Consider the following 17148-nt stretch of genomic DNA (forward strand, 5'->3'; position numbering starts at 1 on the left):
CCACCTGATTTCAACATAATTAGAATTATTTGCTGAGCTTCCGGTTGCGCGGCGGGACAAGAATTCCCAGGTTCCTTACACCACGTGACCGAGCTCTGCCAATGGGACAGGAGTGGGAGGGACCGTGCAGCCTCCAGGTCAGGCACTTATGAGGCTGCGTCCTTCCCCTTCCCTCTTTCTCTGTCACTGGACAAAAGGCCTATTATTTGCCCTGGAAATGCACAAAGGTCATCTAACTATCTGGGTAGGAATTTTTTCCCAGTTCTTCCTCACTGCTTTAAACTCCTCCCCAGACACAGTATGAGAAAGCCCACCAAGTATTCAGCTTAGAAGAAAAAAGGTGACACCTGGGTGGCTCAATCGGTTAAGCCTCCAACTCTTGACTGAGACTCGGGATTGTGAACTCAAGCCCTGCACTGGGCTCCATGCGAGCTGTGGAGTCTACTTAATAAATAAAGGGGGGAAAGGACATACTGAAATAAACAGAGATTATTTTATATCTGCATTTATTCCTTCATTAGAAATTATATCAATTATATTCCTCTGTGCCAAGGACCGAGAGAAGCATTAAACATTTAAAAATAAATATGATACTATAGTCTGTGACCTCAAGGAGTCACAAATGAGTGAATGATCCACGCTGCCTGTTGTTATCATATAATGGGAATATTTGTGTCGAGACTTTGAAGGCTAAGTAACAGTTTATCCCAAGATAGAGAGGTGAAGAGATACAGTGATCCTGCAGATTAGCTTTGTACACAGAATACATCAAAGTAGAGTATATAAAAAGTAGATTATCTGTTTAAGTATCTCGTCTGTTTATCTTATAAACAGATATCTTACTTCTCTTATAAGTATACTTATCTGTTTAAGAATGGATTACAAGCATAACTAAGCAGTTTCCTGAGAAGATGTGGATCCTGGAGGACAGTAAGTGTATTTTACTCACCCATTCTTTATTTCTTGTCCTCCCAATAAGCATGTATTCTATTCTCCTCCTACACCTAAACTTTCCTTCATGCTTTAAAAAGATGTCATTCATCAAAAGAAAGGCACATTTTGTACAAATTAATTATAATAAAATTCTGGCTTAGAACAATCATATTATTTGAAAAATTAATATAACTCAGAAGATATGCCAAAGATATGACTAACTACATAGTCAGGTACACAGTTGTGCATTCATTCATTTTGTACTTAAGAAGTACACAATGACATTATTTGAATGCTGAGTAGTTTGTATTTTCCTTCTTTTCTATTGACATTGTTAAACATTGCTATGATTTTGAAATTATTAGTTGTTTTCCTACTCTTAAAATTTTTCTTGGACTTGACTATAACCTTTAAAAAACACTATGTTCAATCAGATATTCAAAGAGGAGTGAGTCAAGCCCTTTGGAAGATATTTTAACTATTTCTGATTAAACACACTCAGAAATTCAGTACTATTCTACAAAATACATTAACTTTCAACCCAGCTGATTCCTCCATCTATGTACCAAATATATTTTAATGAGAAGAAAATTGGTAAAGCACTTCCCAAAAGCATGTGGCATATATAATTTGAGCAGGTATCTGGCAGATAAATTGCCTTCACTATTACTTGGGAAATGAAAAATCAGGTTGTCGAATGGCCGGGAGCCACGTACAGAGTACGTACTGAGCACCTACCAAGGACAAGATGCACTTTAGGATAGATGAACATGGTTTCTTTACTTAAGGAATTGCCCAGCTAGTGTAACAGAGAAAGAAGGCAAGTGGTTATATGAAGGAGGCATGTGGTAGGAGGCATCAGAAGTGAAGCACAGTGGGATTCCAGAGAAGGAAGAGATGGCATTCAGGTGCAGAGCCACAGGGAACACGTGAGCTGGTTCTTGGAGGAAAAGTGGGATTTTAATAAATAAGGGACTTTGTCTTGTTCACACATGATGATATTCTTGAGAATGTCCATCGTGGCACACTGCAGGGTGCAAGGGCAGAAGCAAGGACATCAGCGAGGAGGCTATTCCAACTACCCAGGCAGAATCTGATGGGGGCTTGGATCTGAGGGCTGTACATAAAGGAGGAAGTGGTTGGATTCTGGATATATTTGGACGATAGGTAGGGCTGTAGGATTTGTTGATGGACAGAAAGTAAAATGTGAGAGAAAGGGGGGAGTTAAGGTGTGGGGCTCAACCAACTGAAAGAGCAGAGTTGCCATAGTGGAGATGGGAAGAAGAGCAGTTTGCTTCTGGAGGTGCTCGATGTGGCGTGCCCATTGGGCATCTAAGTGGAGAAGGTGGTTGTCCATCCAAGCCTGGAGCTCAGAGCACAAGCTCTGGCTGGAGACTCAAAACTTGGAGTCATCAGGATCTAGAGTATTCAAAGAGTTCACTTGGAGTTATTCTAGAGAAGAGGCCCATCCGTGGAGCCCTGGGCCCTCCAATATCTAGAGGTGAGGTGCGGTGGATTCGGGAATCGCCAGTGAGCTGAGAGGGGAAGCAAAGGAACCAAGCTGAGGAAGTGTGTCAAGAAAAGAGAATAGTGTCTAGACATATGCTTCAGAGAGATCAGCTAAGCCATGAGCCTTGATTTTAATGCATAGCTTGCTCAATACCAGTCGTGTCTGTACTACCCATTAGTGTCCAAAGTATTCTCTCCTTGTTCCATCTCCTGAAGTGAAAGACAGTGTCTTTTCCCACAGGTTCCCTGTACAAACATATGCTAGACTCCCACATGGGAGGCCCACGTGTATCTTCAACTGGGTCCTGGTCCTCTCAGAAATCCATGGGCAGAACAAAAACTCAGAGGCACTGCTGGGGCTGGAATCCCAGCTATAGGCCCCAGTGCAAGAACTATCTTCCAAGAGCTGTAAAGGCAGAGCAGTCTTCTCTTCAAGTCACAGAGAAAAGGTGTATCCTCTTTCTAGGTTATGCTCAGATGAGCAAAGCAACCTGGGTTCCTAGAGCTCTGTAGGGAAACCCTTTACTTCTGTTTCTCCCTCTGTCTCAGTCTCTGTCCCTATCTCTTTTACACACACACACACACACACACACACACACACACACACGTGGACTGTTTTTTCAAGGTTTACCTCAGTACCAGGACCCCAAAAGAACATGGAGGCCTCCATTTTGAGCAGAGTCCCCTCCCCCCCCCATTATTCACTCTGCAGTTTGTTTGGCTTGCCTCCTGTGCTCCAGGCCATCAGACGAAGATTATTGAATGGGGGGGGCAGGGAGGAGAGGAGCTTCATTCAAATTCCCAGTCTCCCTAAGGGGGTCTCCTTAGCCCACGTGTAAATTAGTGGCACAGAATAGGGCAGGGAAGAGGTGCTGGCCAGCTTTTCCTTCACCGGCATCAGATCCCCAAATGCAAAAAAAAAAAAAATTATCCTAGGGGCTTAGTGGCCTTGACAGCAATATCTAAGCCCTGGCTGAAATGTTCTATTACCAGAATCTGCAGCATATGTTTTATCTTTTCAAATAAGGTCAAAACTTCCCTACCTCCCTCTCCCTAACACATCCACCAAGAAAGAACATTGAAAACAGAATGAAAATATCTCACATGAAAAACTTAAGATACTGTCCTGATGATGATGAGCTCCCTCTTCATAGCATACAAGAATGACTGAATTCCAAACCAAAGAAATTTGAGAGCAAAATTAATGTTTTACAGCAACTAGCATTTTGTTTGCAGCATCGGCAAAACCAAGTGTCCACCTGTGACTAATTTCTTATGAATACAAAGTCCACTGTGCTTCTGGGAAGGATGGTTAGTGTTTGTCAAGTTTTTTGTGTGACAATACAAAAATATAACTGAAAAGTTCATCAGAGGGCCAAAAGTGGGAACAAGAATCAAAAGCATGTTGATTATTTCAAATACCCAAGTACCAGAAAGCTCCTACAGTCCCAATTCCTGATTTTATAAATGCAATTATCCTGCAAGTGACTATAATTAAAACTGATGACTTTTGTATACATACAGAGTTTATTACATGCACTCTAAAAACAGAACGTGTATGATTTAAATCTAAAACAGTGATTTTGCAGGAATGGTCTATTAGGTCCTCCAGCTGGTCCACAAATCTCTTGTTTCTGGTATGACTAAAATTTGCTTATGCTTTCTTCAGAAGAGGGGCCAGTTCTTCCCATAACTTTTCTATCACCAACCATGAACAGGTGATGTTTAGGGTCTTTTAATTCCTTTAAAAAAATGGACAGACTGAAAAAGTTTCCTACCATTACTCTAAAGTATCTTAACGAAAACAATATATACCAATCTGAAATCACAATTTTTTGTTCCAACAAATCCAACGTTCTTCTGCGGTCTGTGGTAGCAAACAGGAGCTGACATACAACCTAATTTAGCCATTATGACAACTAGCAGCAGCTCAAGCACTAAGTCACCTCAATAACCCAGTGCTATTCTGCCTCAGTTATCTATGGCTTCAATTCAAAGTGTGTAGAAGGGGTTTTCATCTTGAATTTGTTCAAAATATGTGGCTTAATTTTCAATTTCAAATAGGTCTTCAGTAAGCTCCCAAGTCACCAAAATCCAGCACCAGAAGTTAGACATTTGAACACTTTTATTAAAATATTTGCACATAAAAAAATTCTTGCTCTCATGATACAAAACTCCGTACAAAATGTACCAACAACTGACATCATTATGAAGGAACCCTCAAATCAATGGGACCTAATCTTGAGCACTAAGTGAAGGAGAAATAGGAAGAAGAATTATTTGAAAGACAACTTTATGATGGCATGTCAATAATACAGCTATCAAAATGTATTAAGTCTTTGCACAAGGGTGTCAAAATCAGTTGTGTCAGGCTCTAATCTCATCCCCAAGGAATCCTTGGACTGGAGAAAGGATGATGGAAATACAGTTGTAGGACGCAATCTATATTATCCTGTAGTTGATTCTGTTATTTTTAATGCTAGCTCTGTTTAAGATTGTTTAAGGGGTCCTCACACCCCTGATGGTTAGCATGGTTGATGGATGCAGTTCTACCTGCCGCCGAAAGAACTTCCAAAGAGTTGAAGCCCGGCTCACCAGGAGCTGTGATTTTGACACCTTTGCATTTGCTGCAGTGTGTACGTGGGCCACACACACAAGGCAGATCTCATTGGATTAACACTGAACTCACGACATCTCCACAAACTCTAGCAGAGAGTAAGTACTGCTATCTGCAAGGCTCCCTAACAAACCTGTTTCTTTCATCCACCCTCCTCACTCTCCCCGTAGGTACTATTAGGGAAGCGTCCCCTCCTTACCTCTAGGGATTCCTCTGCACCCAGAGAAAGGAGCTACCCTTTCTCTCTCCCCATTCCCAACTGTTTGGCTTCCTGGGGACGCCCCAGCTGCTCAGCTCACCCCCCAGGATGCGAATCCTAGGAGACCTCATGATTGACTTCAAAGGGAGCCTCCTCTAGGCTGGAGGCTCAGGCCCCCCACTCGCCCCTGGCGTCTCAGAGGCCCTCTCCCTGCGTGGCCCTCTGCCTGGCCCCTCGAACTCACCAGGAGGAGGTTGTGCGCCACCAGGTACCCGAGCCGCGGGCTGCCCCGGACGCCCGGGGCCAGGCGCCCGGTGGCGTAGCCGTGCCAGGCCACCACGTAGGGGTTGTCGATGGTGATCCAGTACTTGACCTGGCCGCCGAAGTGGCGGAAGCAGAGCTCGGCGTAATCCCTGAAGTGGTCGGCCAGGGCGCGGTTGGCCCAGCCGCCGTAGGCGTCCTGCAGGCGCTGGGGCAGGTCCCAGTGGTACAGGGTGACCACGGGCTGCACGCCCAGCTCCCGCAGCCGCTCCAGCAGGCGCCGGTAGTAGCGCAGCCCCTCGCGGTTGGGGGCGCCCGCGCTGCCATTGGGGAGCACCCGCGCCCACGAGATGGAGAAGCGGTAGTGGGTGACCCCGAGCTCGCGCAGCCCCTCCGTATCCCGGAAGACGTTGTTGTAGCCGTCGCTGGCCACGTCCCCGGTAGCGGGCGGGGACGGAGACCGGGCGCCCGACGGCAGGCCGGCTACCGGGGAGTCTCCCGGGGGCGCCGGGGGGTGGTGGGTGAAAGTGTCCCAGATGGATGGGCCCTTGCCGTGCTGCCGCCAGCCGCCCTCCGTCTGGTAGGCGGCGCTGCCCACGGCCCACAGGAAGCCGTCGGGGAAGGTGTCGTGGAGGAGGCCCGCAGCCTCGGGGGCAGGAGGCTGCGCGAAGCGGGCCCAGGTCTGCGCCCCGTCGCCGGGCTCGGCGTGCAGGCGGCGGCCGCCCAGGGCCAGCAGCAGCAGCAGCGGCAGCGGCGGCGGCGGCCGCAGGCGGCGCGGCTGGGCGCGGGCGGGCATGCTGCGAGGGAGCCGGGCGCTGGGGCGCCGCGCCGCACCCCTATATTGCCGGCGCCCCGCCGCGCCGCCCGCCCCTGCTGGCGCGCCCACCCCCGCTTCCCCGCCGGGCCCCGCTGGCAATAATTACCTGCGAGGCGGCGCTTCCCCCTCCCGCCGCCCGCCCTGGAGTGGGGGGCGGGGGCGCAAAGGGCGAGCGCGTGCCGGGGAGGAGGCGCGGCAGCGGGCAAGGTGCAACGGGCGCCACTCCGGGACGTCGGAGAAAAGGCACCTGTTCCTCGCTGCTCCCCGGAGCCGCAGAGGAGGTTCGGCAACGCGAGTTCTCTCCGCGCCGGCTTCTCGTTCCCCTCCGCGCGCACCGCTGGGAGAAGCCATCGAGCCGGCGTTCGTCGAGGAGGGAAGGCGACCCACCAACTTTCCCCGAGTTCGCGCGGGTTCTTTGCCTGCCCTCTCGGAGTCCGCCAAGCGGAGAAGCACCTTGTTTCTCCTTGCTGCCACTCGGAGGCCGAGAACAGTTGCAGACTGACATCGCTAGAACCGATTAGGAATTGGCCGAGATCGTATCGGGAGGGCGGCGGGGGGCGGGGGGGGGGAGTCAGGTGGGAACTTGGAATGTGGTGAGAGAGCGACTCGTGGCCCACTTTCCTTTAGAGTCTTTAGGTAAGATGCTCTCGCGGAGAGCCGTCCCACTGCCGCGCTGACGGATGGTCGGTCCCCCAGGCCCCAGTCTAGAAAGCCTGCAAGGAAGACAAAGCAGATGCTTGGGTTGCCTTGACACTTTGCTTGACTCTCCCTCAGACAGTGACCTTTTAACCATTTCAAGCCAGTACTTGTCCTTAAGTTACATCCTGCAGAATTACTTGCCCACGGCCCAGAGGAAGGGGAAGGTGGCATGTTCATGTCATGACAGTTTTGACTGTTCTTATTAAAACAAAACAAAACAAACAAAAAAACACTTTTTAAAGAAACAAAGTACCAAGGTTTCCACTTTGAATAACTGTCGTGCACTTTTTTTTTTATCCTTTTGCATGTGTTTTATGAATAATCACGTTGTAGCTTTCAGCTCTGGACTTAGCAAGTAACTTCTCTGTGCAAAGTTGTGCCCGCAGCTGTTCTGGAGGCCGAGGTCCCTGGGTCCCACAGATGCCACCTGAGCTGAGAAGGGAAAGGGGTGGAGGGGTCTAGCCCAAACAACCACTCCCGCCCACTACAACAAGAGATTCCTGAGGTTTTTCCAGTTGCCAGGAGCTTTTTGACAGAAGCTGTGGAAGCACAATCTCCATTTGAAGGTGTATATAGACGGTCTATGAATACCTGATGTACATCCGGTGGCGAGTGGACAGCCTGGGCCCCACCTTTGTGAAACAATCTCTCCTCCAAGCTTTAGGAATCTCATCTGTACAATGCAGGTGGCCATGGCCACGTCTGCCCTGTCACCTGAGAGGCCTGCGAAATGCAAATGTAAAAATGTGCACACAGATGACTCAGTCATGGAAAGCACAAACCTAAGATCGGGCTCATATCTTTTCCTCCCTCTCCAGTCCCATGTGTCTCACTCTGGGCACATCTGCACCTGTGCTCGATGACCAAGATCCTCACTGAGGTACATCCGTTCTTGTCAAATGGTCATCCTTGTGCTGTTTCTTACAAATGTAAAAGCAGTAAAATTTTAAATGTTGCCGACGCAGGCAGTTTTATTAATTTCCTTTAAGTGTAAGCACAACAGATTTATTCCAGTGTCTTATTAAATAGTCCCAACTCCGGCTAGCATATATTATCATGATTAGTAGGATTAAGCCATCAGACTGGAACAAGACCTATCGTTATTCTCTTACATGTGGCATTTACATTTTTCAATAAATGTGAAATAACAAAGAGTGACACTTCAGCAATTGAAAACATTACGCCACACAACTGCACGGGCACACTCGCTTCCAGCTAAATGAAAAAGCCCTTATGTCTGCAGGATCACATTTCCATTCTAGAGCCCAAGACTAGAGCATTTGCTGCATTATAGCTTGTTACGTTTCAATTAGCAATGCTTCATGGGGCTCATGGAAAACAGCTTAGACTTAAGTGTTGGCTTATTGATGTATGGTCTGTTTGCTCAGGGCAGATTGTATCTATTGCAACTTTTATTTAACCAACGGTTAAAAAAACAGAAACAAAAATGAGAGAGGTTTTTGTTTTGTTTTTGTTTTAGAGCGGTGATTAAAAGAAAGGACCCATTTGATTAAATGCTCACATTTGAAGTTCATCTCTCCTAAGGACATCAGAACTTCAGCATTTGCAGAGATATTCTCAGACGATAGTTTATTTAACCCAATGATGAAGACTCATGATAATTAAAGTTTATTTCCGGAACTTGCTGTTTTTTTGAGTTTCTGTTCGTGGTTATTAAATTCTGGATTCCTGAAGTGTGAATAACTGCAGGTGTTGCTCCTCATTTGTTCAGTTTTATTTTGGTTCTCATCTTTCACACTACGTTCAAATTCTAAAATGTGGGTTCCAGTCAATGCTTTGTTCGCCGGTAAATAAGAGATTAATTCCTTGCTGTGCTTTGAATATGAAGGTGGAGTTATTGATGCATCAAAGGAAGGGAAATTTTAAAATTTACTTACAGACTTCTGTCATGGTGATGATTTTCAACAACCTAAATAAAGGTGGTCCTCAAGCTGCCCATCATCCACATTCCTTCTCCAGTCGCTCCTCACCAGAACTTCTGTGGGCTCCAGGGACGACTAGCGCCCTCCCCGGCCAAGGGAGCAAAAGGAAGTCCACCAACCAACATGGGCCCAAACACAACACCAACCTCACAAGCTCTCAGCTCACCAGCCGTGACATTCAGCCTCTATGGGGAGGTACTGATAACATCACCGACAATCTCTCTGAGCAACAACCATGGGCAAAGCAACCATGAGGAGCTTAAGACTTCAAATCACAGGTGACACCCCCTGCCTTCAAAGACAACACTGGACTGGAGAAACAGGGTAAAGAATGTTGATAATAAATACATTGTTGAGCACTCACAAATGACACACATGATAGCTGTTACAGGAATTCGGGGGAAAAAAAAGTTATCCTATTTTGAGTTGGATGGAGAAGTTTCACAAAGAAATGGGACAATATCTGGGGTTTATTTATTAAATATTTTTTTAAAAGATTTTATTTATTAATTTGAGAGAGAATGAGATAGAGAGAGCATGAGAGGGGGGAGGGTCAAAGGGAGGAGCAGACTCCCCGCTGAGCAGGGAGCCCGATGTGGGACTCGATCCCGGGACTCCAGGATCATGACCTGAGCCGAAGGCAGTCGCTTAACCAACTGAGCCATCCAGGCGCCCAATACCTGGGGTTTAAAGAGTAAAATTGGCAAGGAGATCTGGAGGCAAGGATGACAGAGAAGCAAAATCTGGAAGAAGAAAAGTGTTCACAGTATATTTGTATGAAAAACACCTATTTATGCAGGGCAAGAGTGGACTGAAAAGGCAGTTACAGGCTGGAGATTTGGACCAGAAATTTGGATACTGGGATTGTGGATAAAATGAGGGTATTCCAAAAGGGACAACTAAAAGCCAAGGGCCAAGTGTTAGTATAGGTCTCGGGGAGAGAGGGTGGAGTAAGGAAGGGGAAAAAAAAAAAAAGAAAACAAGACCCATAAGGGAGTGCCTCAAGTCTCAGGATCATGTGTATTTCAAGCCAAGGAGAGGTGATCAAACTTTTTGAGAAAAGACAACCGATCTAGAATTTAGATCATCTGCTGCTTTTGGAGGCAGATTTTATTTAAGTTGTATGGCGGGGGGCTCAAGCCAGGTTGCGGTGTGAGGCGTCAGTGAAGCAGTCTGTGGGGGCTGAGGAGATAGAGGCCAGCAGTACAGACTCGGCTGAGATGCTGGCCAGTGGGAGGAATGCGAGAAGATGGTCACTTGAGGGGTTTGCACGGTAGAGAGGACATTTTTCAGGGTGAGCAACTCTGCACCTGTTTGTGCACAGTGGAGGAGAGGTCAGGAAGGAGAAGGAGAATCGGGAGTCCAGGAGTTCGTCTTTTTGGTGAAGCAGAATACTGTACAGTGGCAGCTGCAATCTAAAGTAGATGGCTGGAGGCTTTGGAGGTCCCAGCATATTGAACAGGGAGACCGTAAAAAGAGCACAAGAACAGGAGCGTGCAGCTGGAATGCTGGAAGGATGGAGAAGGCAGCATGAGCCAGTGCCACAGGGAGGCGGACCAAAAGCTACTAAGGAAGCGACAAAGGGAGTTCCACGAAGACTGAATACACAACCTTTTATTTTTCTTCAAATTTGGAGTTTTTTAATTATACAAAGATGAGAAGTCAAGTTCTGTAACCTAAAAATATTTACTTATTAAAACTACATTAATACTTTCAAAAACTATACAAAATGATGAGACAAACATGTACATTTATAGAACTGCATGTCGGTCATGCCAGATCCCTGGGGAGAGAATTCCCAGCACGACCTCATTTGTCTGTGAGGACACAGAGCAATCCTTGTTCAGGCATACGCATTCAATTCCTTGTCCAGCATGGTCAGCGCTCTACTTCTTGATGGTTTCCCTCAGTTATGAATGTGCATGTCCAGTTGTCTGCTTCCTAGAGCAGACATTTACCTTCCCCATCCACCAGCCATTGGAGGAGGACTAGGGCCACGTAGATGATTAATTCGACCCATTTTTCTGGGAGGGTTGCCTGGTGGCCCTCAAAACACCACGAGGTGGGCTCCTGGGCAGCTGCAGCTCCGCTGAGCTCTGTGGAGCTGAAGTGGGTGATGGAGGCACCTGCGTGGGTTCTGGCGGCTTCGGCAGCCTGTGGAAAGTGAGCATTCCTGGAGGGCTCCAACTCTTCTGAGCAGAGCAGGGAGCCCGAGGGCTTGGAACCTGCACCCTCTCCCCCTCCCCACCCCGTCCTCCTAAGTGACACTGCTGCCTCCCTAGCCCGGAACTAATTATAGCCCAGCTAAACACGTCCTGACACAAGGTCATGTCTAGAAGCAGGCAGCGTGGCACTGGGGCCTGAGGGCATCGAGTTGCCGCAGTCGACATGTCTCTACTCCCTTTCTCAAAACTACCCTCAATATGAGAATAAGAGACATATTTATATGCAATGAAATCGAGAGAGGTTAGTACACGGGCAGGAAATGAAGATGAAGGACTGGTACGTGAATTAGCTGAGAGAGAGAGATGTATGAGAAGCAAGATGAATTACCTGGCATCGCTCCAGAAAGGCTCAAAGTCTGAGACACTGTGGAAGAAATACGCAGCTGGGGGCCTGAAAACAGGAATGAGGAGATCCCAATTTTCTGCTCTTCCACACAGTCTGGCATTCCTCATTCCTTAGCTCTACGGGGAACTTCGTCTGTCTGATGAAATGGATCCAAAGAGGCTACAGCCTGGGGGACAGCACATATGGAGAAGAGCATGGGCGTGGCATTAGGAGAGTAGATAAGATTCTGCAGAGCAAGAGTGGGACCCCCGGCCTTCCCCAGGCTAGCTCCAGGACTCCATCAGAGCACCTGGCAATAAAGCTCCATCTGCCACGAGCCCTGCCTATGCACATAAGGCTTCCAGACAGCTTTTTAGTGACTCATCCTTGGATATAAAAGAACAGCCAAGAAACACCAGATATAGGAAGGAAAGCTCCTTGGGCAGGCGTACAAAACTGTCATTACTTTTTTTCAAGTCAGAGAAGGTATTGCATCTATGGTACAAGAATAGGATAAGGATAAAAATAGGAAAAATAGCGATCCAAAACAGAACTTGTGGAAAGTAAGAATATCGTACCAAATAAAAATACAATTTTGAATTTGGTAAAAGTACCGGGAAATAAGAAAATACCTTAAAAACTATACAAAAAATAAAGCATTCGAAAATAGGAAATAAAGATTCAGGAAAATTTAGATCAAACATCGAACTTAAAGGAGTTCAAAACAGAACAAACAGGAAATTCAGAATTGAAGATCATGAGGTTCCAGGGAAATGGGTCTAAGCTGCCCAATCATAATAAAAGATCCAAAGTAAGGCACATCTTCGTGGAATTTCAGAATACCAGAGATAAAGATAAATTCCTAAAGCTTCAGCATTTAAACAAAAACAAAACAAAAAAAGAAAAACCAAGAACCAAAGTGGCACTGGACTTCTCAAGAGTAACATGGAAAATCAGAGGACAATGATGTCAATTTTCTAAAGGAAAATTATTTTCATCCTAGAATCCTGTGCCCCACCAAACCAGTAATCAAGTATGAGAGTAAAGTAGGCATTTTCAGGTATCAAGGATCTTTTAAAAGGTGCTTTCAAATGCATCTTTTTTCTGAAGCTATAAAAATATGTACTCCACTAATACGAGGAAGTAAACCGAAAAAGAAGAAAATATGAGTTCATGAAACAGAGGGTAGAAGGCAGATGAAACATGAAGGGAACTTACAGGATTATAGCAAAAGGAAACCTCAGGATGCAGCCAATTAGAGCATAAACAGTCGAGGCAGAAGCAGAACAGAGGGCTTCAAGAAGGTGTCTCCGGGAAATAAACAAACACACAAAAGGAACAGATAGAAATCTGATAAACTTCGTTGAGAGAGATTTTACAGGGTTTTAGGAGTGAATGAGAAAACTTAGCCAGAAATTCAAAGTAACGGATTTCAGGTTTCGGGCTGATGTGTAAACAGCTCAGAAGTCATCACTCCCATCCTCACATCAAGAAAAAAAAAACTTGAACAAACTGAAAATCAACAACTCTTCTTAGATGCATCAAAGACATGAGGTCACAGGGCAAACTGTTGCCCCCAGAACTGGAAAGACGGTTGGGGTAATGAAATCACAGCTTACCAGAAGCAGACACCCACAGCTGGGGCCACTAGAGTAAGAAAGCTTTAAGCTGTAATTGATAGATAGCTGGAGATACAGTGTGAACAAGCTTGAGCGTTAAAACCTCTGAGGGGGCCCCCACACTTCTGTGAAGTTTACCTCCATGGGCCCTAGCAGATTCTCACTGTGAAGATGGGAGAAAAAGCCTCTTGTGCTTCTGGCAGAAGGAGGGAAAGTAACCATTCTGATATCACTCATACCTCTCCGTTCTCCTTAACAGGGCCTGCTCTCAAGGGAAACTGCTTTACCAGAGCTAACCAACTGGGATGTTCCCAATGCCTAACCATCCTGGGGGACAGGAAATACCCAACTCCAGCTCCCACTAGCCTTCAACGTGGAGGAAGAAAGATCTCCAAGTCAGGTCCAGTAATAGACGGAGACCCAGTCATGGGACTACAGAATGATTCCCCTGCCCCCACACCTTACTACTACATCAAAGGACTCCTGTATAGTAACAGGGGATCATAACCAACAGAACAGTGAGCTTCAGACTCGATTTAAGACGTTTATAGAAAAATCCAAAGATGATAAGAAAAGACAAAAAACAAGGACACTGGAAGAAATTTCAGCTTCTGATACCACAGTAAACACAGACTAACTTCTAGCCAGATAAACGTCAAACCTCACAATAAAACCTCTCAGTTCCTTTGACCATGTATATCATGTCCAGCCTTCAACAAAAAAACTACAGAATTGCATGCTAAAAGGCAAACACAAGCACAGTCTAAAAAGACAAAGCAAGCATCAGGACCAGACTCAAAGAGAGAAAAAAAAATGAGGTAATCCCTTCCTCAGGGAAAAAAAAGTTATATGATAAAGGAAATGTTACATACAATATACTACTTGGCTCAGCTGTGAATGAATTTTACTCATGTACACTTTATATGAATATAATAGAGAAGTATGATTATAACTGTGTTGGCCAATTTATAAATGTTCAAGAGCAGGTGGCGCAGGGCGCCTGGGTGGCTCAGTCAGTTAAGAGTTCGACTCTTGACTTCAGCTTGAGTCATAATGTCGGGGTTGTGAAATTGAGCCCTGCGTCGGGTTCATGTGCTGGGCATGAAGTCTGTTTAAGATTCTCCCTCCCTCTGCCCTTCTCCCACGTGAAAAAAAAATAATTAACTTTAAAAAAATAAAGTGGTACATACACATTATTTTTAAACATGGAGGTGAAATACCAAGAAAAAGCACAGCTGAAAGAGTTGAAAGGGGTGAAATCAGGGGATTGGTGATTTTTCAATGAAACCTTTCAACATTATCTGTCATTTTAACTTGTTTGCAAATTAAAGGAGGTATCATGTCAAAAATTTTGGTCCAAAGTGAGGAAGGGCTGTATCTCCTTGAGAGAAGAAAGGAAGAAATGTGGGTGAAGCCACAGAGAGCTTTGGAGGCAGAGATGAAGGTGTAGACGTATATTTTGAGGTGAGAGGCTGATGGGGGGCAGTCAGGGGAATGACATGAAACTTAAAACTAATGGTTTCTATCTTTGAGTAGAACAGAAGCCTAGTTCAACTGCTGAGAGCCTGCAAGCTGGATGAGTATGAAAAAAGTAAAAGCCACAATAGTGAACTTCCTGAAGAGTCAACAAAAAATGATAGACATCACCGAACAGCAGGATTAAAGCTACACAGCAGGCATTTTTAAAGTAACTATCTATATAACCACATTTATCTCAAATACTTGATGCAGTATTTCAGGTTGTCTAACTGCCTGTGTTTAAACTCACAATTTTATGACCTGTTTCTCACTGAGATGACAACAGAGCTATACTTTTCATACAACACAAAACTGGGTTTGCTGTTTCTTGGCATATGGCCTGTCTCTGTTGTTGATCAGGACCAAGGGCAATGGTTCAGAGCTTGGATGGCCCAATTAGCATCCCTCTGGTGCACTCAAAAGATTGCCATTCTGCCCTGGCCATGGGCTTGAAGTTGATGTCCTGAGTCATCAGGGGCATTGGTTAAAGCAGAAAGTGAATTAATTAGTTGGAATTTATTACCAGCATAGAAAAATGCATCACTATCCTAGTGTAACCAATAAAACTTGGATGTAGTGTCTGTCCCCTTGAGCAAGTGACAGCTGAATTGCCTACCCATCCTCTGCCAACAGTACTGATGTTGTACCCACACTATTTTGGCCATCTCTTTCTAAACAGAGAACCTGAAAGTCTTATTTTTTCAGCAAGAACCTCTATGTACCCTGGGCATTTTGATCTTTATAATTTTTCTTTGGTATGAATTTTGTGATCCTAGTTTGGCTCCTCTCCTTCTTGTTGACCATCCTCATCTGCTAGTCCTTGGCCCTCCACCCATCTCTCTCCCAAAACCTTTCTTCTGAGAGCTCATCTATTCCTTGGTTTCACTTGTGAGGGTGAGTCACAAACTAGAATCTCTCTACCATGATCTGATCCCTGCCCTTCCGCTCCACACCTACAGAGCCTGCCCTGCACTTCAACTGGGAAATTTCAAGTTCCCATCTCAAAGTCACCGGGCTTAAATCAGCAAAGTGCACAAAGAACTCACAGGAGAACAAATCAGATAGAGTATAAACATGAAAAATATTCAGTGTCAGAGAAGAAATGTAAAGTGTGCAAAAGTAGTCAAGAAAATCACGAAAGGAAGAATAAGGAAGAATTTTTACTAATATAAACAAAACAATGTATTACTGGAATAGGTATAGTGAAAAAATAGTAAAACATACTGGAATGTACAAAACAGCTTTGGAAGGACGGATAGATGGAGAAATACAATAATTTAACAATGATTTAACTATAAGCTAAAATGGAGGGAGGGATTTTTTTTTTAAACTGGTAAAAATGGCCATTTGTTTGAAAAAATAATAATAAAATTAGAGTCCAGATTCACACCATTATAACAAAATATTCCTAATGGACTAAATTTAGCAAAGTGAAAAATGTATAAAAATAGTAGAAAAATATAAGAGAATATGTTTATAATCTTGTGAAGAAAGCCTTTTCCAGCATGAAGCAAAACCCAGAAAACATAAAGGAAAAGACTGACAATGTTAACTGAGCAATCAAAGACACTACTTAGAATTAGAGACAAATGACAGATCTGGAAGAAAATATTTGCAGAGTTAATAGCTGTCATTTATAGAGTCCCTGTAAATAAATAAATAAGGCAATGAACTCAGTGCAAAAATCGTCAAAAATTACAACTAGGCAGGATGCCTGGGTGGCTCAGTCAGTTAAGCGTTGGACTCTTGGTTTCGGCTCATGTCATGATCTCAGGGTTGTCGGGCTCTGCTCTCAGCAGGGAGTCTGCTTTTCTCTTCCCTCTCCCTCTGCCTATCTCCCCCTCCTCTCTAAAATAAGTAAATAAATAAATCTTTTAAAAAATATGAATAGGCATGTCACAAAGGAAAAAATTAAAATGTCAAATAAACATTAAGCAAATAAGCTTTGCTTATTTGGTAGTTTATCAACTACCAAACGAATGGAAAGCAAAAGAACATTGTTAAAAGAGAGAGATACCATTTTTCACCTAAAAACAGGAAAGAAATCACATTTAGTGTTCGAGTGCAGGAAAATGTGCATTCACATACTACTGATAAACATGTAAATCTTACAACTTTGGAGGAGGGTAATTTGTCATTATCTATGAAAACTACACATGCCCACACCTTATAATTCAGAAATGCCGCTTCAAGGACCCTATCCTACAGTAATAGCAGCAACAAATGCATAAAGATGTAAGTGAACAAACATCCTGTGGCACTGCTTGTGATAGAAGACAATAGGAAAGTCCCCAATGCCCTGCAATAGGGGAAATTTACATAAATTATGTTACAAATTTAGATTTCTTTTTCTAATCTCCTGGTTGAAGATTTGCCAGATGCGTACTTCTGAGGCACGGAATTGGAGGGAATTTTTTTTCCTTTTATTTTTTCCTTTATAAATACTTCCTGCCCATCCCTTACCTCTGAGGAGGAAAAAAGAA

At 44.8% G+C, this 17148-nt stretch overlaps 1 protein-coding gene across 2 annotated transcripts in view; it reads right to left on the reverse strand.

Annotated features, from left to right (window-relative positions):
- Nucleotides 1-6874, reverse strand: part of KL (klotho) — a 43741-nt gene extending 36867 nt beyond the window's left edge. Inside the window, exon 1 of one of the 2 annotated variants that reach the window (XM_073894698.1) lies at nt 6443-6874. In XM_073894698.1, the coding sequence (XP_073750799.1) occupies nt 6443-6841 (399 nt within the window). In that variant the 5' untranslated portion in view covers nt 6842-6874. Of the gene's footprint in view, nt 1-5502; nt 6406-6442 lie in introns of those variants that run through there. The other variant, XM_025875049.2, reaches the window with a different exon arrangement.
- Between the last annotated feature and the right edge of the window lie 10274 nt (nt 6875-17148).

The sequence above is a fragment of the Callorhinus ursinus genome, unplaced genomic scaffold (genome assembly GCF_003265705.2).
Source record: "Callorhinus ursinus isolate GAN/ISIS: 27379988/994484 unplaced genomic scaffold, GSC_fseal_2.0 scaffold7, whole genome shotgun sequence".
Classification (NCBI taxonomy): Eukaryota; Metazoa; Chordata; class Mammalia; order Carnivora; family Otariidae; genus Callorhinus; species Callorhinus ursinus.